A 24,344-nucleotide genomic window follows, 5' to 3' on the forward strand; every position below is an offset into this window, starting at 1 on the left:
AACTGAGCAAGCTATAAACAATCTGAATAGAATAATAAGGGGAAATAGGAATTAGAAGTGTGAGAACAGTAATTCAAAGTATTGAGAAGTAAAGTTAAACATGCCAAATAAACTGCATGTCACCATAACGGAAATGTTTTATTTTACATGGTCTGAAACACCAATTCTGAGAACTGCTCATAAGGGTTACAGAGGAAGCAAAAATAAGAAAAGCAACAAAAGCCAAAACATGAGGATTGGAGTGCATATAAAAGATTACAGATGAGCAGTGCAAGTATATGTGGGCCAGTTTAATTCACCGGTGTGGTAGGTGGTTTAAAGTTGAGAACATCTGCATATTAAAAAACTTTTTATTTCACTTGATACAAAAATGTGTTATGAATTCAAATGTGGGTATTTCTTATGTACTGTCTTTTTAAAATATTATATTATATTAAATGTTTCATCACTAACTCATCATAGGGACAGATTCTTGGTAAATTGAGCTTATCTTGAAATGTCTTAATCACACATGGTTTTACACATATTAAATATTTCACGTCCCACTTAAAAAAATTTTTTTAAGTTTATTTATTTTGAGAGAGATAGAAACAGCACACGGCGGGGGGAGTGACAGAGAGAGCGAGGCAGAGAATACCAAGCAGGTTCCGCACTGTCAGCACAGAGCCCAATATGGGGCTTGAACCCACAAGACCATAAGATCATGACCTGAACCGAAACCCAGAGTCAGGCATTTAACTGACTGAGCCACCCAGGTGCTCTTTGCCTCCAGCTTTAAAAGAGAAAGACAGAATATAGCCAGTATTTTTAGAGTCAAGAAAGAGTTTTTCTTCCTTTTTTTTCAAGACAACAGGAAATGCTGATGAGAATGATCCAATGTGGGGATAAAATCACTATACAGAAAAGAGAAAGAACACTGGCAGGAATGAGATCCTTGAGGAAGCCTGAGGGGATAGAAGGTTGTCCTTAGAAGCAGATCCATTAGCCAGGTTACATGGCTGGAAATGCAGGTAGGTTGATAGGCATGGTGTTGGGAGCATGTGCATCTTCTTATTGTGCCTATTTGCTCAGTGAAATGGTGAGAAAGTTACTAGCTGCGAGTTGGGACAGAAGAGGGAGTGTCTGAGATGTGAGGAGAAGGATGTGAGAGTCCCTTCAGAGACATTACTGGGAGCCCCCGTGGGAGGAAAATGGTCCTGAACTATAGAAGACATTGGTTCCAGCTGCCTGGCTTAAGGGGTAAAGTAGGCAGAAAGTTGAATTTCATCAAGGGTAGTTGTCTTCTGTTTGTTTGGTTTTTTTTTTTTCCAGGAAAGTAAATGGAAAGAGAGAGAGGAGAGGGAAATGAGCTCATCTGCAAGCAGTGATTATAACGAGGGCCTGTGTTAGCTAAATCAGATGTGGGTGATTGATGGAGGGTGAAAAGGTGGTAAGGTCAATGCATGGAGGTCTTGGCGGCATCAGAAACTTGTCAGGGAGAGGAAGCCAGTGGGAATGTGCTGGGAGACAGGACCCGAGAGTTAGAGAATGGTAAGCCCGAAATTCTGGTTCTGAAGGGGTGAGGGAAAGGTAGGGGCAGCTCTAGGGGATGGGCCTGGAGTGAGGGGCTCACATGGGATTGAGGGAAAGATATCGGGATATGAGCAAATCAGGAATTGGGGAGGAGGCCCCAAGGTTTGCGTGCATCATTTGCCTGAATTCTGAAATCATCTGCCACTGCTGTCGGGCTAGGTTCCAAATTTTTCAGAGAATAGGAGTGACTGGTAAAAGCTCATTATAAGAGAGGGTAGATAGGCTGGTGCTATGCGCATTTCAAATCAACATTTTAAGAAGTATGTAAATAAACATTTTATTAATAACCATTAATTTCTGCTACAACAGGGGTGTGTCTTGGTGGCTCAGTCAGTTAAGCCTCCAGTTCTTGGTTTCAGCTCAGGCCATGATCTCATAGTTTGCCAGTTTGAGCCCCGAGTCAGTCTCTGTGCTGACAGCACCAAGCTTGCTTGGGATTCTCAATCTCTCTCACGCTCTCTCTGCCCCTCCCCTACTTGCATGTGCTCTCTCAAAATAAAGAAGTAAACGTAAAAAAATATGTAACTGCCAGAGCAGAGGTTATATCAGACAGAGCTAGTTTATATTAAAAGAAAAAAAGCATCAAAAATATTTTGATAGGGGCACCTGAGTGGCTCAGTCGATTAAGAGTCTGACTTCCGGCTTCGGCTCAGGTCATGATCTCATGGTTTGTGGGTTCAAGCCCCGCGTTGGGCTCTGTGCTGACCGCTCAGAGCCTGGAGTCTGCTTCAGATTCTGTGTCTCCCTCTCTCTCTCTGACCCTCCCCTGCTCATGCTGTCTCTCTCTGTCTCTCAAAAATAAATAAAAATTATAAAAAAATATTTTGATAGACTTAGCAATGAAACTAGAGAGCAACTTGTTATCATAACCATTAATGTTATTCCTACTCTTTCAGAATAAATAAGAAATTTCCAGATTCAGAAAGTCACCAGTTAACTACCAACTTGAGAACTGTAAGAGGATTAAATGAGCATACCATGAGGCCTTTGGAACAGAACCCGACGAACGGTAAGTACCTGTTGAAAGCCAGGAGGGGGTAAAACTAAAGATGATTTTGTATGAAGGAAAACTTCCAAGTCTGCCTTGCCACTTTTCTTGATACATTGTCTTAAACCAAACAAAATCCAACTTGTATATCTAAGGTCACCTTGATCTACACCGGTTTTCCCTAACTTGTAGACCAGATATTTTTTCTAGTATTTCTTAGAGGAGTTGTATGTTAAGAAACATAAACCCGCTTCTGCACCTTGTAAGTACGGGGGGAAAGATGTAATGACTGAAGGTGGGACAACTGGATGACAGTATTTTTGTAATTTTGGGGGACATGTTAGGATGCCAAACCCAGAATCTGCAAAATTAAGTATATTTGATCACTTAAACATGGCAAAATCAAGTGAATAAACCTTAAACAAAATTTCAACTTTTTAACCTTAAACAAGGACAGAAGGCTAAAGACAAACTGAGAAAAATTAGTTGTAACATGCAAGATGAAAAAAGAACATCGCTAATATATAAAGAGATTTTGTAAAACAATAAGAAAAAGATAAACCATATTTTTTAAATAGGGCAAGAGACATGAACATGATAGGGACTGAAGAGACTAGAAAGGGCTAATTAACATATAAAAAGGTATTTTGACTTCCCAAGTACCATTAATGAAAATGAAAATTAGAATGGTATGGACTTTTTGGTTGTCGGCTGGAAAATCATTTATCAAAATGCTACATGCATATACCCTTTGATCTAGCAATTCCACTTCTAGGAATTTATTCTAAGAAGATAAGGTGACAACACCCAAAACTTAAGTGTGTCTCAGCATCAGTAACAGTAGAAAAACATTTACAAGTATCAGTAGTCCTGGCAAGAAACATGGAACAGATTGCTGAATGAAACAAGCATGTTATAAAATAGCATGTGTAGTTTTTGTTGCATTTATGTAAAAATTTGTGAGTGTGTGTGTGTGTGTGTGTGTGTGTTTGTAAATGTCCCAATCGATGCCTGAAAGGATGTTCCCAACTATGTGAGTGGTGATTATCTTTAAGTAGTGGAATTCTGATCATCTTGACTTTGTAGTTTATGCTTTTGTATATCCGTTTAATCATGTATGAGGACAATTTACCACCCTGGTGATTAGGTTCTCACTCCTCAGGTTATCCTCCTCTTTGCTCGTTCTCCCTCAGCCTGGTGCACTTTTCCCCCTTCAGCTCTTTGCTGTAACATCCTCCTTTTGAAAGGTCTGCATTTACTATGATCTAGGAAACAGAAACATCACCCCTCTGTGCCCATGTTCCATCCCTCGTCCACACGTTACTTTTCTCTGTTATACTCAACATCATCTAATAGGTTTTAATTTGTATTTATTTATTTATTTATTCATTCATTCATTCATTTATTATTGTCTGACTCTTCCTCTCCCCCACTAGAAACCAAACCCCATAAGGGCAGGACTTTGTTTTGTACTGAACTGTAACCCCAGTGCTGGGAACAGTGCTGAGTACGTATCAAGAACTTAATAAATGTGTTGAACGGATGAAAAGAACCAGATGTATGTGATAGTTTATGTGTGTGCAAATTGTGTGTGTGTATATACATGCACCTCTATATGTACAAATATGCTTGTACCTATGCTCTAATTCCTTACAAGAAATGTCCTGAAAAGCCCTTGATTAACTTATAAACACTGGTTAACTTATGACTAACTTATAAACCCTTCAAGTGTTACCTTACATTCAGGTTGGTTTCTATGCTGAATTTTACTTGGCTGAATAATCATAGTTTAATTGAGCTCTCAATGTAGTGTGTGTGTAGGGGGGGGCACATTTGTTTTCTTCCAAATCCTAGATCACCTTTGAATCAGAGCAAGTGCTTTGTTCCTGAACTGCTGGAAACCTGTTTACTCACATTTTGTGAAGCAACCCACCTAGAACACCTAGATGTTTCAAAGTGATGGAAACTGGGAACTTCCTTTCCCCCATATTTTAGAATACAGTTTCCCTGCCCAAATGGAGGGGCTCTGGGTGTCCCTCTGCTGACATAAGTGTGAGTCTGGTGATACCCGGGAACACCTCACACCTGGGACTCCAGGAAAAGGGCCCATCACTCTAGTGCCCTGCAGCAGATACTAACACTTGTGTGATTAGATTTCATGGTGCTGGTGATCCCATTCAGGATATGGTGGTGGTGGGGGGACCCTCAAAGTCACATTTACCTGTTTACTTCTCAAGGGCTGAACCACTTCCCTAATGCACAGCTCTAGATCATTGAGGTAGTCTTTTTCCGTCTGTATCAGCTCCTTGATGATTTTTGAACGCCTTGCCATCATTCTCTGCATCTGAGGCTCTTCTTCCTGAGCTAAGATCTCAGTTGAACACTCGGCCTGCGGAGTCATCTTTTCTGTTAAATAAAAACATGTTATGTACAAGTGAGACCTTCTGAGGAGGTTTCCTATCCCTTCATTACAAACAATGTACACTGCAGGATTATTGTTAGCAAGGGAAAGGCATGGAGTGTCTTCAGAGTGTGTCCTTAGGAAGAAATGAGTGGTAACTTGCCCTAGGGCTGGAGTCCTATGAAACTGTGAGCAAAGGGACAGGAGAGTGGATACTTCTAACAAGTCAGTTGGATGACCTTGACTGTCATGGCTTGTCTTTAAGATCTCCCATTGCTGGGATGCATGGGTGGCTCACTCAGTTGAGCAACAGACTTTGGCTCAGGTCATGATCTCACAGTTCGTGGGTTCGAGTCCCACGTCAGCTCTGTGCTAACAGCTCAGAGCCTGGAGCCTGCTTTGGATTCTGTGTCTCCATCTCTCTCTGACCCTCCCCAACTTGCACTCTGTCTCTCTCTCAAAAATAAACATTAAAAAGAATTTTTTTAAATATCCCATTGCTACTATATTAGGCTATAAACCTGGTCTTTAGGCTGGAGATAATATGTATAAAAATTAGTTCAGAGCTTCTCCTGGGAATATATGCTTTTAAATCAAAAGATGATTTAAAATAAAACAAATCAAGGGATGATTTTTAATTAGTAAGTGGAACACCTTTCAATTTTGTTTGTAACAAAAAATTATTGGGGCACCTGTGTGGCTCAGTCGGTTAAGCACTGACTTCAGCTCAGGTCATGATCTCACAGTTCGTGGGTTGGAGCCCCACGTCAGGCTTTGTGCTAACAACTCAGAGCCTGGAGCCTGCTTTTAATTCTATATCATCCTCTCTCTCTGACCATCTCCTGCTCATGCTCTGTGTCTCTCCCTCTCAAAAATAAATAAATGGTAAAAAATTTTTTTACTTATTAAACATTATTGCCCCTCATTCTCTGTGATATTATGCAAACTTCAATAACATATCAAACAATGGCATGTGATTGGGATTTTTCTCTCAGTTCACAATCTGAATCCATGGGAATGAGGAACTGGTGGATTATGTACATTTCAACTAAGATTTTTCATGGCCCATTTTTAGTCTCATGCATATATTATTATTTCAAAATTCTTGAACTGCCAAATGGAAAATTCTAATTAAAAAAAAGTCACAGTGCTGATGAGATATTGAGATAAGTAGGAAGCCTCACATATAGTCAAAGTTTTATATCAAGTATAATGTAAGAAAACTAAATATCTTTAAGAATGAGCCTCCCACAGCAGTGTAAAGTTTTGGAAGCCACAAACTAGGTCACAGATGAAATCAGAGCCATGATAGATAGTAGGGCACTGTGTGCGTGTGTGTAAATGTATTTGCTTCAAGCTGGAAGTCATCACAAACTTAATTTTCCTCTTAGTCTCTGCAGTTGCAGAAGTAATTTCATTTCCTTTAGAGCTAATATGATTCTAGTAACTGATATGTGAAACCTCTTCAATGCTGACACCACTTCCTGAGAATGTAGAGTTTTAAAAAAGGGCTTAAAAAGGTCTGTATGGGGGGCGGAAAAAGGACACAGGTCACAGTGTATGGAAAAAGACATAAAGACAGGATATTTTCCATATAGTACTCCATTGTACTGGAGTACACATCTTGATCCATTCATCAGTTGATGGACATTTAGGCTTTTTCCATGATTTGGCTATTGTAGAAAGTGCCACTATGAACATTGGGGTACATGTGCTCCTATGAAGAAGAATGAAATCTGACCATTTGTAGCAAAGCGAAATAAGTCAGGCAGAGAAGGACAGATACCATATGTTTGCACTCATAGGTCTAGCAGGAGAAACCTAACAGAGGACCATAGGGAGGTGAAGGGGGAAAGAGAGCTGGGGAGAGAGAGGGACACAAACCATGAGAGACTATTGAATACTGAAAACGAACCATGGACTGAAGAGGGAGGGGGAGGGGAGGACGGGGGTGATGGTCATGGTGGGGGGCACTTGTGGGGAAAAACACTGGGTGTTATATGGAAACCAATTTGACAATAAACTATTTAAAAAAAAAGAGAAGAGAGGATATTTTCTCATCGGACTCCAGAAGCAAAGCTTCGATAACTGGAGAATCATTAGGGTAGAGGGTTCAACATCATGGTTCAATGTGAAGAGAACACTCCTCTCTCCCTGGCTTGCTCATTCAGGCAGAAGCTCCAAAATCAAACATCTGTGGAGGCTGCTGTGTGGGTGATTCCAGGGTTAGTTTAGAAGGTGTGCTACACTTGCCTCTAAGCAGCCCTGACTTGCGGGTGAATATGTTTCCAGATCGTTTGCCGAGTAACCATTCTTCCTTCATTGGGAAAGAAGACGGATTGGAGAAGTGGCATCTAAGAGCACACAGTGTTACATGGCTTGGAACATTGATGCCAGAGAAATAATCCACGTACGTTATATAAGAAGAGAAAACTCTATACAAGGAGAGAGAATGAATGCATGAGCTGGTCTGATGCTTTCGTATCTTGAGCTGTGTTATGAGAATTTTTGTTTTTTTTTAAATTAAAAAAATTTTTTAGTGTTTATTTTTGAGAGAGAGAGTGCGAGTTGGGGAGGGTCAGAGAGAGAGGGAGACACAGAATCAGAAGCAAGCTCCAGGCTCTGAGCTGTCAGGACAGAGCCCGATGCCAGGCTTAAACCCATGAACCGTGAACCTGAGCTGAAGTCGGTTGCTTAACCAACTCAGCCACCCAGGTGCCCTGTTATGAGAATTTTTAGATGCTTTTTAATATTTAGTAGAAAGTAGAAGAAGCCTACCTCTCAGCACCCCAAATTTAAAAGGGCAAGTTATAATTAGGTGTCATTATTAGGAATTGTTTTGGATATAAAAGAGGAAGGCAGGTCACTGACGAGAGATGCAGTGAGCAAGCTATGTACACAACTTGACCTTGGTAAGCCTCCTTGACAGGGCGGAGTGGAGAGCCCTGGGAGTTCTCCTGAGAGACATGAATTAGCTCAGAGAAAGAAATCTCACTAGTAGAGAGTTAACAAACCAGCTCAGATAGTATCTGGTTATTACTTGTTACCTTCAAAATAAAAGGGACACGATTGAAAAGCTATTCTGACTGATACCTGCTTTTCCAAGTTCTAAACTTTTTGCACCTTATAAAAATCATCTGTCAACTATTTGGGGGCTTAGCAAGGAGAAAGGAGTCTTTCCGGAACATTGGCAAAGAAATTTCCCTACACTACATTCTCCAGTTCCTTTTAGTTCTAAATTCCAGGACTCAATTACTTTATCAATTTAACTTATTTCACAGATTTTCCAGTTCTGTACAGTATCAGATTTTATCAATTAAAAGCTGCTTAGGGGCCACTGGGTGGCTCAGTCAGTTAATTGTCTGACTCCTGTGGGGGTTTTTTATTTAGTTTTGTTTTGTTTTTTGGCTCAGGTCATTATCTCATGGTTGGTGATCGAACTCTGCACTAACAATGCAGAGCCTGGTTAAGATTCTCTCTCTCTCTCTCTCTCTCTCTCTCTCTCTCAAAATAAAAAAATAAATGTAAAAATTTTTTTGGCTGATTAGATTTCCTAATACTGCTCCATAGTTTGTTCAGAACCAAGTTAGGGGATCATGGTGGTTGAAATAAGTCAAGATACTCAGCTTCAAAAACTTCTCCCTTCAGGTGTAAAAACCTCAGAGAATTTGCAGTTGATCAAACATATGAGATACTTTGTTTGCTTTTTTTTTTTTTTTAATAGACTCCACACCCAACATGGGGCTTGAACTGATAGCCCTGATATCAAGAGTCACCTGTTCCACTGACTTGGCCAACTAGTTGCCCTTATTTGCTCTCTTGACTCAAGTTTATTGCAGGATCAAAGATCTGACTTGTATTGTTTTGAGGTGAGATTTATAAACACTCTGCATGTTTGCATTTCTTAAACCAACAAAGTCTCCACAATGAACTGTGGTACAAGTTTAGTTTTTATAAGATCTTTTTCTACCTTTAAAATTTGCACCTGTTTTGAACATAAGGCAAGGGAAGCAAAAATAATATAAAAACAGGAAGGGGGACAAAACATAAGAGACTCTTAAATATAGAGAACAGAGGGTTACTGGAGGGGTTGTGGGAGGGGGATGAGCTAAATGGGTAAGGGGCATTGAGGAATCTACTTCTGAAATCATTGTTGCACTGTATGCTAACTAACTTGGATGCAAATTTTAAAAAGTAAATAAAAAACGTTGCATCTGGTAGTTATACTGTTTTTACTTAAAACACTATAACATATGAATATTATGAATATTCACCTGTAATAACCTTTTATTTCTAGATAAAGTACCAGAGGAGCTAAGTATTTAGGAAAGAAAGAAAACTAGAGCTTTAGAAATGAGTATTGTCCAGAAGTTAGCATAAACTAAAAGGCTATGACACTAAAGTAAAATTCAGGCTAAAAGACTATCTAAATAGATGGTTTTAACCAAAATTCACCACTGTGTATGCAGACAGTAGCATGTAAATGACATTCCTTTCCTCTCCTTTATTCCTTGCACCTCAAGCTTCAATTTTCCAGCAGTGATCATCAATTTTCACCATTCAAGCCACTGATTTCATTGGTAGCATATGTGGAAATACCTGGCCAAGGAAGTTTGTGTAAAAGGAGGTGGCAGTTTGGGGAAAGAATAATCAGACTTGGTATCAGCTCTGCTACTTTAGCAGCAAGAACATGGTGGACCAGTTAGTTATCCTCACAGAGCCTCAGTCTCTGTATCTGTAAAAGAGGAAAGAAAACCTTCACAGTGTTATTATGAAGACTGGAGTAAATGAGAAGAGGTATGTGGAAGCTCCTTGGGATCTTTAAAACAATCTAAGTATTAGTTGTTTCTATAGACATTGGCATTCTAGGGTTCCTCTATACTCTCAAAGTTGTCCACCATTAGGAGAAACAATAATCCCATTATTTTATAGTTATCAAGTCCAGAAAACTGCAAGACTCTGAAGTGCATGGACAGCCATGTTCAGACAGGAGAGGAAGAGGAGACAAAGTAAGAGTGCTGCTCTCCGCGGAAGTCAGGATAGAGCTGGGGTTTGGAATCCCGAGCAGCTTCCTTGGGTTGAGTGTACATGTGGGAGAACCATGGTTTTTAGGAAGATGAGGAGGCGCCCAAAGGAAGAGCGTACTTGGGGGGGACTGACGACAACCTGCAGTGTAGATAGCCCAGGTTTTCTAGAGTTTATGGATGCTCTTTCTGCTCGGTTGCTGTTGACTATTGTCGCTGCTGCTTTGGGGTGGATTTGCAGGGGAGGTAATTGCTTTATTATTTTTTTTCAAATCATAAAGTAATACACATTGTAGGGATTAAGTGTCCAGACTGTGAGCTGGACTTTCTGGGTTTAAACTCCATCTCTAATGTTTATTAGATCTGTGACCTTGGACAATTTATTTAACTCTTTGTGTGTCAACGTTCTCATCTGTAAATTAAGGAAAACATGAGTAAAGCCCTATGAAGTGATTATGAGGATAAAATGAGTTAATGTTTTCTGAATACAACAGTGTATGGCAGTATAATAGATACTGTGTATGTGTTTGCTATTATTGTTGGATGTAATCCCTATTTATTATCTGTAATATCATTTTCACTGTACCATTATCTCTATTCCTATTTAGGGTGTAACATTCTTTTAACATGCACATATAAACATACATAAAGCAGTTAATTTTGTGTTTTTGTCTTTGTTTCTTTTATTTTTGCTTTGTAATAATGGATTCATATGCATATTCTTCGACAGCTTTTTCAACTTTAACAGTATATAGTATTTTTCATAAATATATTTATATATACACACACATGTATATCTTTATTCTTTTTTTAATGTTTGTTTTTGAGAAAGAGAGGGAGAGAGAAAGAGGGTACGCATCCGCATGTGAGTGTGGGAGGGACAGAGAGAGGGGGACACAGGATCTGAAGAGGGCTGTGTGCTGACAGCAGAGAGCCTGATGGGGGCTTGAACTCATAAACTGTGAGATCATGACCTGAGCCAAATTCAGATGCTTAACCAACCCAGCCACCAAGGCACCCCCATATCTTTATTTTTTATAATAGCAAAATAGTTGTCAGGCACTGCCATTTGCCTGCTTAATATCTAATCCTCCAAGTGTCTTTCATAAATTCAATCCTGCATTGATAAAAATGCTGACTTGTTAGACTCTCCTTCAACCTATGATCCACTGTTGGCCAATGGGATACAAGCAGAAATCTCTAAGAGGAGAGCTCGGGACTTGGGAGAAGGAAAACATGACTGGAATGTCTTTTCTTTCATGATTCTTGCCTTCTTTTTCCTGCTTGGTGTGTGGATGTGAATCCTGAAGATGAAGTAACTACAGGGACCACGATGTGATAGCCACAGAGATTGCGACACACAAAGGATGAAGGTGTGGAAAGATATAAAGAGCCTTCCTACTCCTGGGCTTTTTGTCTGAGATACATAAATTTCTATGTGTTAAGCCACATATTTCTATTACTCTTAGGAAAGTACATTCCTATTGATAGGGATTTCACTATGTGGAAGTACAAGTGCTAGAAGTAATGTAACCTAAAATAGGAAAGTGGACTAGTAGGAGAGGAAAGATACCAGGAAGACATGTTATAGTCTGGAGAGTTGGTGACCAGCACTATCCAATGACAAAATATTTGGTAAATCTATATTTCTCCATACCAAGGCATATAATTGGGGGAAATCGTAGCAAAAATGTTGGCAGATACTGATTATTTATTGCTTTTAGCACAATCATACAAATGAGATATGAACTCAGACCACAGCTAGTCAATCTATAAGGAGAGATGGGAGGAAAAAAAGAAAAGATACTCTGCTGTTAGCCTATAATCTAGACCGAGAGTCCCAATTGGATTGAAAATGCTAACTGCTTCCATCCTTAAAGCAAAGCCCAAGAATAGCTTTAGAGGTGATGAGAATGTTGCCTCAGGCCCTCCTTTCCACAAGAATTCTTTGCCATTCCAGAGACAGAGAACACACGAGCACAGAGAAAGTCGAAGGTGCTACCTGAAAGGAAGAAGGTGCTACCAGTGGCCATTAGGCTACAGGCATTCATTCTACTGAGGCCAAATCCTGCCTGCCTGAGCCCCAGCCATTCACTGACTCGTGGATCTCTGCTAATCCCCTGTTGCACTTCTGCTTGGACAGACTTCTGGGCTTTGGAAAACATCTCTGGACATTTGTGGTCCTGACGTACCTTTCCACTATTGATCTGCTTTCTCCTGGTTTCTACAAACTGGATTTCTGCCCACTGTAGTAGGCAGAATAATGGTTCCCCAAAGGAGGTCCATATTCTAATCCTCAGAACCTGTAAAGTGCACGTTATCTTATATGGCAAAGGGGGCTTTGCTGATGTGATTAAGGTTACAAACTCTGAGATGGAGAGAGATTCTGGATTATCTGTGTGAGCCCAGTCCTCCCTGCTCATTCTCATTCATTCTCTCTCTCTCTCTCTCTCTCTCTCTCTCTCTCTCTCTCTCTCTCCCTCTCTCTCTCAAAAATAAATAAACATTTGAAGAATAATGTGCCAGATAAAGCTTTGAAAGAATCATTTAGAGTCAAATTAAAAAATTAAATTTAAAATTCCTTTAAAAGTATTTCCAGTGAATGGACGAGCCTTCAAAACTTTGTAAGAAATCCTGAGGGCAGGAGCAAACCTAAAGCACAGTTCAGGGACTTCAGTGAGGCTAAAAACCATCAAACCACCTGAAGGCATGTACAGAAGCTGCTGGGCCAGGATGATGAGAATTTGCATGTCTGTGTAAGGAGACAGAACTTGTGGAACTGGGGTCTGGGCAAAGAACCTGATTCGAGAAACAGCACAAAGGCAGGAACAGAAGGGAAACACACTCAGGAAAAGATGAACTGGTACAAATAATGCTCCAAAGGGAGAACCCCCAGTGGAAATCATCTGTCTCCGCCATGGCTCTGGGGAGTTATAGAACAAAAAGGGTGGGGGGATTCCCTGATAATCTCAAGATGTTGGTCGGCCCTCCTCCGGGTTTTGGGCTTGGATTCATTGAATATGCCAAATAATTAAGAGCCTACTATGAGCTTCATGGTGTTCTAGGGGCTGGGATACGACAGTTTAAAAAACATCAGAAAACAAATCTCTTTTCTCATGGATCCTAAATTCTAGAGGGGGAAGTTGCATGTCCGTTATTTAGTATACAATATACAATTTAGTATATATACTATGTACGATTTAGTATACTATATACTGTTTAGTATACTATGGTTTTTTAGTATACGAAAAGGTGGCAAATGGTATGGAGAAAAGTGAAGCAACGACAGCCCCTAGGAAGTGCTCTACAGGTGTGCAGTTGTTAAGATGGAGGGGAAGGTCTCAACTCAAGCAGGCTCAGATGCTGAGAGACAGTCACGCAGATGTCTTGGGTATGTAGTTTTCAACAGAGGAACCAGCCAGTGGGGAGTTTTCAGGTGAGAATGTGTGTGGCCTGTTCAGGAATCGAGCAGAGGCCTGTGTGGCTGAAGCAGGATAACAGGCAGCAGAAGGACCAGGGGAAGGAGAGGAGGTGAGCAAATGGGAGGAGTGGACAGCTTGGCAAAGGCGTGGTGCTCAGTAAATACTTTCAACGTGTAAGCGTCTCTGTAGTGTTGCAGAAAAGCTAAAGGCATTGATGAACTTTAGATGCCTTTCAATTAAGAATGCATGTTAAAATTTTAAGGCCAACCTTTCAAATCAAAGAAATAGGACGTGAATTTTCAAAACCCGTAGATTCAACACATAACAAGATAAAAAATTCAAAAGAAGAAAAAACAGAGAGGAAAAAACACAAGGCAGTAGAGCCAAATATACGAGTAATCACAGTGAATCAAATGCCAAACTGGATTTTAAAGAAAGCCACGGATGCCTCAGTGGCTCAGTAGGTTAAGTGTCCGACTCTTGGTTTTAGCTCAGGTCATGATCTCATGGTCTATGGGTTCAAGCCCCTCGTTGGTTGCATGCTGACAGTGTGGAACCTGTTTGGGATTCTCTCTCCCTCTCTGCCCCTACCCAGCCTGTGTGCTCTGTCTGTCTGTCTCTCTCTCTCTCGTAAAATAAATAAATAAACTTAAAAAAATCAACTATGCATTGTTTACAAGAGAGAAAAAATAAACACAGAGAGGTTGAAAGTAAAGAGTTTCTGAGCCAATATTAATTAAAAGAAAGGTAGTGTAGCTGTTTTTATATCTGACTAAATAAATTTGAAGGCAAAAATAAAAGTGAGCACTATATAATGATGAATTGTTTTTCCCGACTGTATCTTCCTAATGTGAACATTTTAATATTATATGTACTGAATCACATGATTTCAAAAATGTGATGCAAAAGTGAGAGAGTTGTAAGCAGATTTTGACAAAACATCTGAAATAATGGTTTCATAAACACAGTTCAGTAACAGGCCAGTTAGGATAGAAAAAAATGTGTGCCCAATAATTAGAGATTTTACATTCTTTTAAAAGACACACATAACCTTTATGAAAATATACCACATTCTAGTTCATAAATTTCAAAGACTCAGTACTTACAAACCACAACTATAATGCAATTCAGTTAAAAATAAATATCCAAAAAATTCTAAAGTTCTATTTGTTTTGGAATTACTAAATAATTGATGAGCCAAAGAAGAAATCATAAAAATAAATAGAAGATATTTATTTCAAAAGATAAAAGGTATATTACATACATGCATTATGTGGCTAAAGCATTGCTTACAGAAAATGTGTATCCTTAAATTCATGTGTAAGAAAAGAAGCAAGACTGAAAATTAATGATTTAAGAATCTAAATAAGAAATGTAAAGAGGAAGAGAATACAATAAATAAAAGAAAATGTAAGAAAGAAAATTAAAAGAAAACAATGAAATTGACCAGACATTCAATTCAGGTCTCCCATAATTCCCACAGATATGTTGCAAGAAATATGAGATGATACACACACACACAATCCTAAAACACACAAAAGAACAAAGTACCGTGAGTCAGTTACAGGAAAAAAAATAGCACAATTATACCCACAAAGCTTAAGAAATTGGAATTATTAGAGATGTATTTAAAAGTGTATTTAATAGGTCTAAAGAAACAAAAAGTGGTTTGAAATTATGAAGAAACAGGAAGCTATAAAAATCACCAAGTCAATTTGTAAAGAATGAAATATAGTTTGAAAAGTAAAATTCATAATGAAAATTTAAAAACTCTGTGGAATCAAAACCTCAATGAAAGGATAAATAGTAAATTATACAAAGCAGAATTAATGAATCAAGTCAAAAATGTTATATGGGATGTAGTGGAGAGAGGAGAAGTGATGTACAATATGCAATGCAGATAGAAGACATTGAGAATTGAACAGGAATGTCTCGCAAATGCTTAACTGGAGTTTCGTGGGGTGTAATGGAGAACGTAAGGGAGAGGCAATATTTGAGGTAGCAATTGCCGAGGACTTTTCAGAATTTTTGAAAGACACTAATCCTCAATCAGAAATTACAATGAATTTCAAACAAGATAGAAAACATTAGAAAGTTACACCTAGATATAGCATTTGAAACTTCAACACAGTGAGAATGAATGGAAGATCTTAAGAACAGGTGGTAAAAAAGGACACATCACCTAAACAGGGATAGCAGTTAGACTCATGGCTGCCTTCACAACAGCAATGACAGAGCTAGAAGATAGTAGAATAATACCTTCAAAGGGCTGGGAGAACATAACAGACACTCTGGAGTTGTATGCCCAGCAAAAACTTCTCAAAAATGGTGGCAAAATAAACATATTTTAGAAAAACAAGATTTTAGTCTACCACCAAAATATCCTCATTAAAAATAATTCCAAAAGATGTACCTTACTCGGCAAATGGACCCAAATGGAAGATTGAAAGGCAGAAAGGACTAGGATGGAAATGGAGAAGGAAACATGTATCATACGGAAGATTAATCTAGGAAAGACCTCTAAACCAGGGGAGAGAGAAAAACAAATATAAAGCATTAACCATGAAACTGACATTTTCTAGTCCAGGAATTTTAATTGCCTTTCACATTAAAAGGGAAACACATAAAGAAGAGCATCCCCAAACATACTCAGGAGAAAATTCTAATTCCAAGGATCAAGTGAAACTCTTACAAGCTTCTTGAATGAAAAAATTAGAAAGACTTGGAGTTGAATTAAATTTCTCATGTGAAACATTAGATACTGGAAGGCATTGCAATATAATGGGTAAAGAACTCTGAGAGAAAAAGACTTTGATCTTGGCCCCCTTATTATTTCTATTTTAGGACAAAAGACCATTGACTTCAAATATCAGAGAACTTGGAAAGTAGCCATGCTTGTAATGTCTCTGAAAATGTTACCTCAGTAAGAAGTCCAGTTAAATAAAAATAGGATCCAAACATCTCAGGATAGTGGAAGGCAAGATACAAAAGAAGCAGCAGTGGAGACTTCCTCTTTCCAAACTCCTGATAAAAACATTCAACATATGACAAGATCTGCTTGAAAGTTTAGAAATCTCAGTGCTTCAAGGCTAAGAGCTCTCTAGTGAGAGCAGGGACAGGCAGTATTCACTATTGTGCTTAGAGAAAAAGCAAGGGCTTGGAGATGCTTAGAGCAAAGAGCGGAGATCACCAATTCCCCCCACTGTCCAGGAGGCTCTGGTGGAACTCAAGGGCAGGAGATGAAGAGCTGCCACTTTATTGAGGCAGAATGAATGCAAGAATAAAAGAATTTCAGAAGTAATGAAAATGTAATGAAACCTCAAAACACATGCAGATAGAAGAGACCTACACAAGACCTTCTGAGCATATCAAAATTGTACCCACCCCACAATTTAACATTTTTTATAGTAACTGAAAAAAAAAGAGAGAGGGAAAAGCTTCAATGTCAGAAGCAAGTCATATTTTAAAATTCACAATGGTTTTGACTTGGGTTTGAGAAGCAAGGCAGCTCTTTAAAAAAAGACTTTCTTTCTTTAAAAGAAAGGGGGGCCTTATGGGAGTTTTAAAAATCACATAGAAAGGAAAGCTTATAAAAATGAGTTGAAGTATAAATAGAGTAAATAGCATAACTGAATACATCTTTGTTCCAGATATGATGCTGGTGATGGAGTGACCTTCATAGTTAATTATATCCTTGTATCTCCCAGGCTGTTGGGCTATATATCATGGGCGGCCCACATGACTAATGTCCTTTAGCTGGGCCGCTTCCATCATGCATCACATGTACGTTGCATCAAATTTCCTGGAAAAAATGTTATTTCAAGGTAATGTGTATAATAAAAATGTTCTCTTGGTGTCACAACAATATTATTTCTCCTCTGACAGTATTGTTAGAATATCTACATTGATTAATACTTACCTGCCAATTCAAATAGGAACATATGTTGTGGATAAAAATAGTCAAGCATACTTTCTCACTCTTATAAAATATAAAGACTAAAGTGACTTCTTGGTGGAATTCAACATAAAACGTCACAAAATATGACTAGAGAAGCAGGTGCTGATCTTAAGACTATAATTTTTATTTCAATAATTTTGATAATAATGTTTTCCTAGGAGGATATACTTTTTCTTTTATTTTTTAATGTAGTAAAATACACATAACACAAAGATTACCATGTTAACTATTTTTTAATGTTTATTTTTGAGAGAGACAGAGAGGGAGAGAGAGAGAATACAGGGGCAGAGAGAGAAGAAGACACTGAATCTGAAGCAGGCTCCAGGCTCCAAACAGTCAGCACAGAGCCAGACATGGGGCTCGAACTCACTAACTGTGAGATCATGATCTGAGCCAAAATCAGACGCTTAGCCAACTGAGCCACCCAGGCACCCCCATGTTACCCATTTTTCAGCATTAAGTGCGTTCACACGACTGGGCAATCATTGCCCCCATCCATCTCCAGCCCTCTCACATCTTCCCAAACTGAAACTACACACTCATCAAACACATCTCTCCATTTCCTCATCTCCCCAACCTTTGGCAAACAGCATTCGACATTTTGTCTCTATGAATTTGGCTACTCTAGGTAACTCATATGGAAAAATATGTAATTATAGAATATTGCCCCTTTTGTGAATGGGTTATGTCACTTAGCACATTTTCAAGGTTCATCCATATTGTAGCATGTGTCAGAATTTCCATCCTTTTTAAGGCTGAATCGTGTTCCATTATATGTATATACCACATTTATTTATAGAAGTACATATTCTGAAAAATTTTTTTGATGTTGGATTGCATGGGAGGCTTTGTCTATTAAGTGTCCAACTCTTGGTTTTGGCTCATGTCATGCTCTCACAGTTCCAGGAGTTCAAGCCCCATGTCAGGCTTTGTGCTGACAGCACGGAGACTGCTTGGGATTCTCTCTCTCCCTCTCTCTCTGCCCCCACTCCCACTGGCTCTGGCTCTGTCTCTCTCAAAATATATAAATAAACTTAAAAAATATATAATAAAAATTATTTTTGATTTAAAGCATTACACACTATTATTGAAACTCTACTGGTTATAATACACTGTGGTAACCTTCAATAAGAGCAACTATTATAAGCAGATACCTATTATGTATCCATTTATCAAAATATACATTTTCTATAATCTCCCTCACAACACTAAAAATGGGACACTACTCTAATTTTAAAGATGAGTACACCGGGGCGCCTGGGTGGCTCAGTTGGTTAAGCGTCCGGCTTTGGCTCAGGTCATGATATCACAGTTTGTGGGTTCGAGCCCCATGTCGGACTCTGTGCTGACCTCTAGCTCAGAGCCTGGAGGCTGCTTCGGATTCTGTGTCTCCCTCTCTCTCTCTGACCCTTCCCTGCTCACACTGTCTCTCTCTGTCTCTCAAAAATAAATTAAAAAAAAACATTAAAAATAAAAAAAGATGAGTACACCGAACACAGGGAATATAAGTGCAGTTTCTCCAGTGACTTATAAAGCGTGCAGAAATGCTAGGATTGAACTGGATGTGCTTGGCTCTGAAGCCCGGGCTCTCTGCCCTCCACCACCTGACTGCTCACTCTGTGATCAGGGTGCACCGCGCTATGTGTGGTAGAGCTGTGCTGGACAGGCGGACATACAGTTCAGCACTGACTCTGCCATCCACTAGCCGTGTGATCGTGGCCAAGGCATCTGGCCTCACTAAACTGCTTCCTCTGCAGAAAGGGAAAAACAAAAGTAGTGCTGCTGACGGCAGTAAGAGCTAATGTCTTGAGAACTCCTTTTCTGCTAATACTGAGCTTGGCTTGTATTAGCTCTTCAATCCTCATGGAAACACTACAAGGTAAAATTTTTAATTCCATTCCTTTTATTTACACATGAAGAAGCCGAAAGACACAGAGGTTAAGGCCCAAGGTCACACCTGAGCCAGTCTGGCTCCTAAACTTGCGTTGTAACCACTGCTCATTGCTACGACCTTTGGGAATGGAGATAAAGCATACGAGTTGCTTAACTCTGTGTCTGACACGCAGAAACCTCTCAGAAAAGTTAGTCATTATTTTTATGGCCATGATTTCCTTGCCACTTTTCTATATCTGGTTCTGAATGGCTGCACCTGCTTTTCCTTTCTTTCCCCCCTCACTTTGGAAATGTTCCAAAGGTGGGGAGATGGAACACCCATCAGGAAATTACCTTCCTTCACTCTGGACCTGTTCTAGGAAAAGCACAATATGGCAGAGACATCGACACAGTCAGTTCAGTACCAGGCCAAACATGCACTCTTACTACTTAGGCTGAATTCAAATTAGGTGGGAATATAGCCTTTGCACGCTATGCTGTTTGGCATAATATGAACCCTTGAATTTTAAAAATCTGATTCTCTCCCATTTGCCCTGAAGCTAAATCACCAATGTAAATGAGTTTCTGAGAAATTCACTGAAAATGCTTTTTAAGAAAGTTGAAAAAGCAGGAAGATGACTAAAATAAGATATATGTCCTGCTAAAGTGTACAAGGTCTTCTTCTTTTTAAAGTCCTAGGTCCTTATTTATTTGGATTAAGGCTCCTAACTGATGCTATTTATTGATGACTAGCAAATAATCATGGGTTTTGATTTCTATAATTATATTAAAATCTTATTTATCTCTTAATAAAGAAAAGTTGGAGCTAATATTTACATACACCAAGTTTATGAAACTGAAACCAAGTTGAAGGCCTAATGCCTAAACACCAGCCCTCCCCCTCCCCCCATGCCCTCGAGACCAGACTAGGCAGGCACATATACTCATTAACATTTAACACTTATTCACTGAGCAACCTGCAGGGTCACCTGACTGTGGAGAACACAGGATAATATAACGCAAGAAGCTGACCCTGAATCAATTCACAATTTCATTACAGCCATCAATATGCTTATAATTAAATAAAAATAAAAGTTATCTTGGGGCACATGGGTGACTCAGTTAGTAAGTGTCTGACATTGATTTCGGCTCAGGTCATGATCCCAGGGTTGTGGGACCAGCCCTGAGTCGGGCTCCACCCTGGGCCTGGAGCCTGCTTCATATTCTCTCTCTCTCTTCCTCTGCCCTGCTCATGCATGCACACACTTGCTCACTCTCGGGGGAAAAAAAAGAAAGAAAGAAAATGATAAATTATCAGAATTTGAAGGTGTTAGCAATTTTATAAGTTCTACACTTTTTATTTTTATTTTTTATTTTTTGTTTATTTTTTAGAAAGAGAGACAGAGTGCGAGCAGGGGAGGGCAGAGAAAGAGGGAGATACAGAATCTGAAACAGGCTCCAGGCTCTGAGCTGTCAGCACAGACCTCGATGTAGAGCTCAAACTCACGAACCATGAGATTGTGATCCAAGTCAAAGTTAGCCGCTTAATCTACTGAGCTATTGCGGTGCCCCATGTTCTACGGTTTTTAGAGTTAAAGAAACCTGTGTCTATTTAATATTAATTTTTAAAATTACGTATTGGGTTTGAACTGGTACTATGCTTTATGTTGAGTATATAATAGTAAATAAAATAACAATATTTTCTCTCAAGAACTGTAACTCTAGAAATAAAGGCAGGTTATTAAAGTTACAGGATAAATCAATACTTCCCATTCCCTCAAAACAAACCAATTCATGTCCATGCATTTATCCACTTAATGACTAAGTTTTGTATTCCAAGAATTGTGTGCAACAGCAAACCTGATTCAGCTGTACTTCTTACTGTAATTACATTATATAATTAAACATATAAACGTGAAATATGACAGTAAAAGAATATGTCTGTTTCCATGAAAACTTCTATGATGCTTTGAATGATTTGATAAAGTCAAGTTACCAATATATTGCTAATTAGGAGTTGAATGTGACAACTGTAAAAGATTTAAGAGAAAATTATTCCAGAATAATTTTCAGAATAATTCCAGAATAATTGTGCAAACAAATCATTCCATAATTTAAAATATCAATCAACATTTTAAAACCAGCGTGCAAATATAGTTACAATAAACTGACCTGTACTGAGCACAGCACAGCCTAGAGTTCAGGCCTGGGGAGAAGTGACATAGAAGTGAAATCTGAAAGAGTGGTGCTGGTCAAGAAGAAGGGCAATTGTCCTGAGCAAAGGGAGTAGCATGTCCAGAGGCTTGACAGCAAAAGAAGACTAGAAAAAAGCTTAGTGAGGGGAGCCTGGGTGGTTCAGCCAATTAAGTGTTTGACTTTGGCTCTGCACTGACAGCTCAGAGCCTGGAGCCTGCTTTGGATTCTGTCTCCCTTTCTCTCTGCCCCTCCCTCACTCATGCTCTGTCTCTGTCCCTCTCAAAAAGAAAAAAATATTTAAAAAAGTGTTTCTTGGGGCACCTGGGTGGCTCAGTCGGTTAAGCCTCCCACTTCGGCTCAGGTCAGATCTCATGTCCGTGGGTTCGAGCCCCGCGTCAGGCTCTGTGCTGACAGCTAGCTCAGAGCCTGGAGCCTGCTTCCGGTTCTGTGTCTCCTTCTCTCTCTGCCCCTCCCCCTCTCATGCTCTGTCTCTCTCTGTATCAAAAATAAATAAAACATTTGAAAAAAAAAATAAATAAATAAAAAATAAAAATGTTTCTTTTTAAGAAAAAAGCTTAGTGTGACTGAGGGCCAATGTCAGAGAATGTGGTAAGGATGTGATAAGGGATGAGTCTAGAGAAACAATAAGAAGACAAATCTTGAAGGCCTAAGTGAGGAATTTGGAGTTTTGTTGTTGCTGTTGCTGTTTGTAAAGTTTATTTATTTATTTCAACAAAGAGAGAGAGAGAACGCACACTCAAGTAGGGGAGGAGCAGAGAGAGAGGAGACAGAATCCCAAGCAGGCTCTGCACTACCAGCATGGAGTCTGATGTGGGTCTTGATCCCGCAAACCATGAAATCATGACCTGAAACAAAATCAAGAGTCAGACACTTAACTGACTGAGCCACCCAGGTCCCCTGTGGTTGTTGATGTTTTTAAGTAGGCTTTAACTCTGTGTGGAGCCCAACATGAGGTGAACTCACAACCATGAGATCAAGACCTGAGCTGAGATCAAGAGTCAGAGGCTTAACCAAATGAGCCACTCAGGTCCCGGAGAAATCTAGAGTTTTTAAGAACCCCTAATTCTAAGCTTCTCTGCAAGATCACTTTGGCCTCAGTAGAACCAGATTTCAAAGGAGAAGGCAGTGAGCAACCCTGAAGGCAAGGAGAGGGTGAGGTAGCCATGAATCTAGACAGTCTGGTTGTGAGGGGAGAGACTGGGGCAGTTATGGTTAGCCTTATTGCCAAGAAGATAGGAAAATTGAACAGATCAAGAGAAATTTCTGAGGTAAACTGGGTAAGTAATCAGTGTATGGGGTAAAGAAGAAATGTCAAAGCTCACTTTCAGATTTCTGACTGTTAACAGGTTAATGATTCTATTTAAAGAAATAGGGAACAATGCAGGGAAAAGCAGGTACAGGAGACAAGGTGATAAAGTCTATCCAGTTCTATTTCATTATATAGAAAAGGAAACTAATATCTAAAGAAGAAACTCTTTTACCTTAAGTGACAGAGTCGTAAATTGAGTTCAGATCTTCTGACCATCACCCCCTCCCTACCTCCACCTGCCCGCCCCCTTTCTACCCATCCAGTGTAAACACTACCCATAATTCCATCTAGGGTTTTATTCCAGACATATCATTACCAACCCTCCAGATATGATTATGAATGTTCTTTCATCCCTCTCCATACCATATTTCATGTCTGCCCCCATAAACCCAAAAAACCTTGGCATAGCATTGCATTGAACCCTACTGACTTAAGTTTCACACAGTAAAATCTTTTATCAGTTTCAATGGAAATCTGACTCACAGGAAGATGAATGGAGCAGGCCTTCTGTGAAATAGGTTGAAAATAATTGCATGTCAGACAGGTTTTGGAGAGGAGCCAGTGAAGTATTAAGCGAAAATGTGAAAGAGCAGACCCTCCACTGCTCTGAATTTGAAAGCTCAAACATTGGGGCAGGGAAATATTTTATTCTCATTCGAAGGGCATGTGATTTATTTCCTCTGACTGCTAATTGCTACAGAAAGTAAAGGAGTGGGTTTCAAAAAGGAATTGCTACAAAGCTTACCTAGCTTGAAAAATACTTAAGTGGCATTGGTTAGAATTTACTGGCTCCTACAGCGACCAGCATAGTACAGCCAAAGCAATTAGGAGCTAAATAAAGGGGGACTTCCTGGGAATGTCTTTATTTAAAGTCTTTAGCAGGAGGAGATTAGTGAAAGAGGACAGATTTTAAGCCCTGAATAGACAGGGAACTTTACTTGTAAAGTCCTCACTGTATTCAACTTTTTTGTTGTAATTGTTCTATTGTTAAAAATGCAAAATTTGGGCTGGGTGAGAAATACTGTTTTTACCCATTTGTTCCTTCATTCAACAAATATTTGTTGAGTGCTCATTGCACAAGGCATTGTTGTAGATCAGTAGTTCTCAACCAGCAATTTTACTCCCTGCCCACCCCCCATCCTTTACCCCCAGGGATATTTGGCAATATCTGGAATCATTTTTGCATTTTTGGTTGTCACGGTTGGAGGGTCATATTTACTGGTGTCTAGTGGGTAGAGCTAAAGGATGCTGCTTAATATCCTACAGTCCACTGGGCAGTGCCTTCCAACGAAGAATTACCTAGTGGAAAATGTTAGTAGTACCAGCGTTGAGAACTCCTGGTCTAGGTGCTAGCAGTACAGCCGTGAAAAAAAGAAGAAAGACCTCAGCTCTTATGAAACTTATGTTTCAGTGATGGAAGAGAAACAATTAACCAACTACTAAGGAAATAGATAGCATGCCAGGTAGTACTAAGGCCCTAGGAAAGAAAATAAAACAGGTAGTGGGTAGTGGGTATTTTATAGAGATAAGTCACAGAAAACCTCTAATGAGACTTTTGAGCAGAACTCTGGAGAGCAGCAA

The 24,344-nt window shown here is 39.4% G+C and overlaps 1 protein-coding gene and 1 long non-coding RNA gene across 3 annotated transcripts in view; one reads left to right on the forward strand and one right to left on the reverse strand.

Annotated features, from left to right (window-relative positions):
* LOC115294539 overlaps window positions 1-7,352 on the forward strand; it is a 46,162-nt gene extending 38,810 nt beyond the window's left edge. For both annotated transcript variants that reach the window (XR_003909942.1, XR_003909943.1), the window contains exons 3-4: window positions 2,469-2,581; window positions 7,254-7,352. This is a non-coding gene — a long non-coding RNA (uncharacterized LOC115294539). The remainder of the gene's footprint in view (window positions 1-2,468; window positions 2,582-7,253) is intronic.
* ARHGEF38 (Rho guanine nucleotide exchange factor 38) overlaps window positions 1-24,344 on the reverse strand; it is a 121,662-nt gene that overhangs the window by 82,813 nt on the left and 14,505 nt on the right. The window contains exon 2 of the mRNA XM_029942458.1: window positions 4,782-4,966. Coding sequence (XP_029798318.1) covers window positions 4,782-4,966 — 185 coding nt within the window. The remainder of the gene's footprint in view (window positions 1-4,781; window positions 4,967-24,344) is intronic.

The sequence above is a fragment of the Suricata suricatta genome, chromosome 1 (genome assembly GCF_006229205.1).
Source record: "Suricata suricatta isolate VVHF042 chromosome 1, meerkat_22Aug2017_6uvM2_HiC, whole genome shotgun sequence".
Lineage (NCBI taxonomy): Eukaryota > Metazoa > Chordata > Mammalia > Carnivora > Herpestidae > Suricata > Suricata suricatta.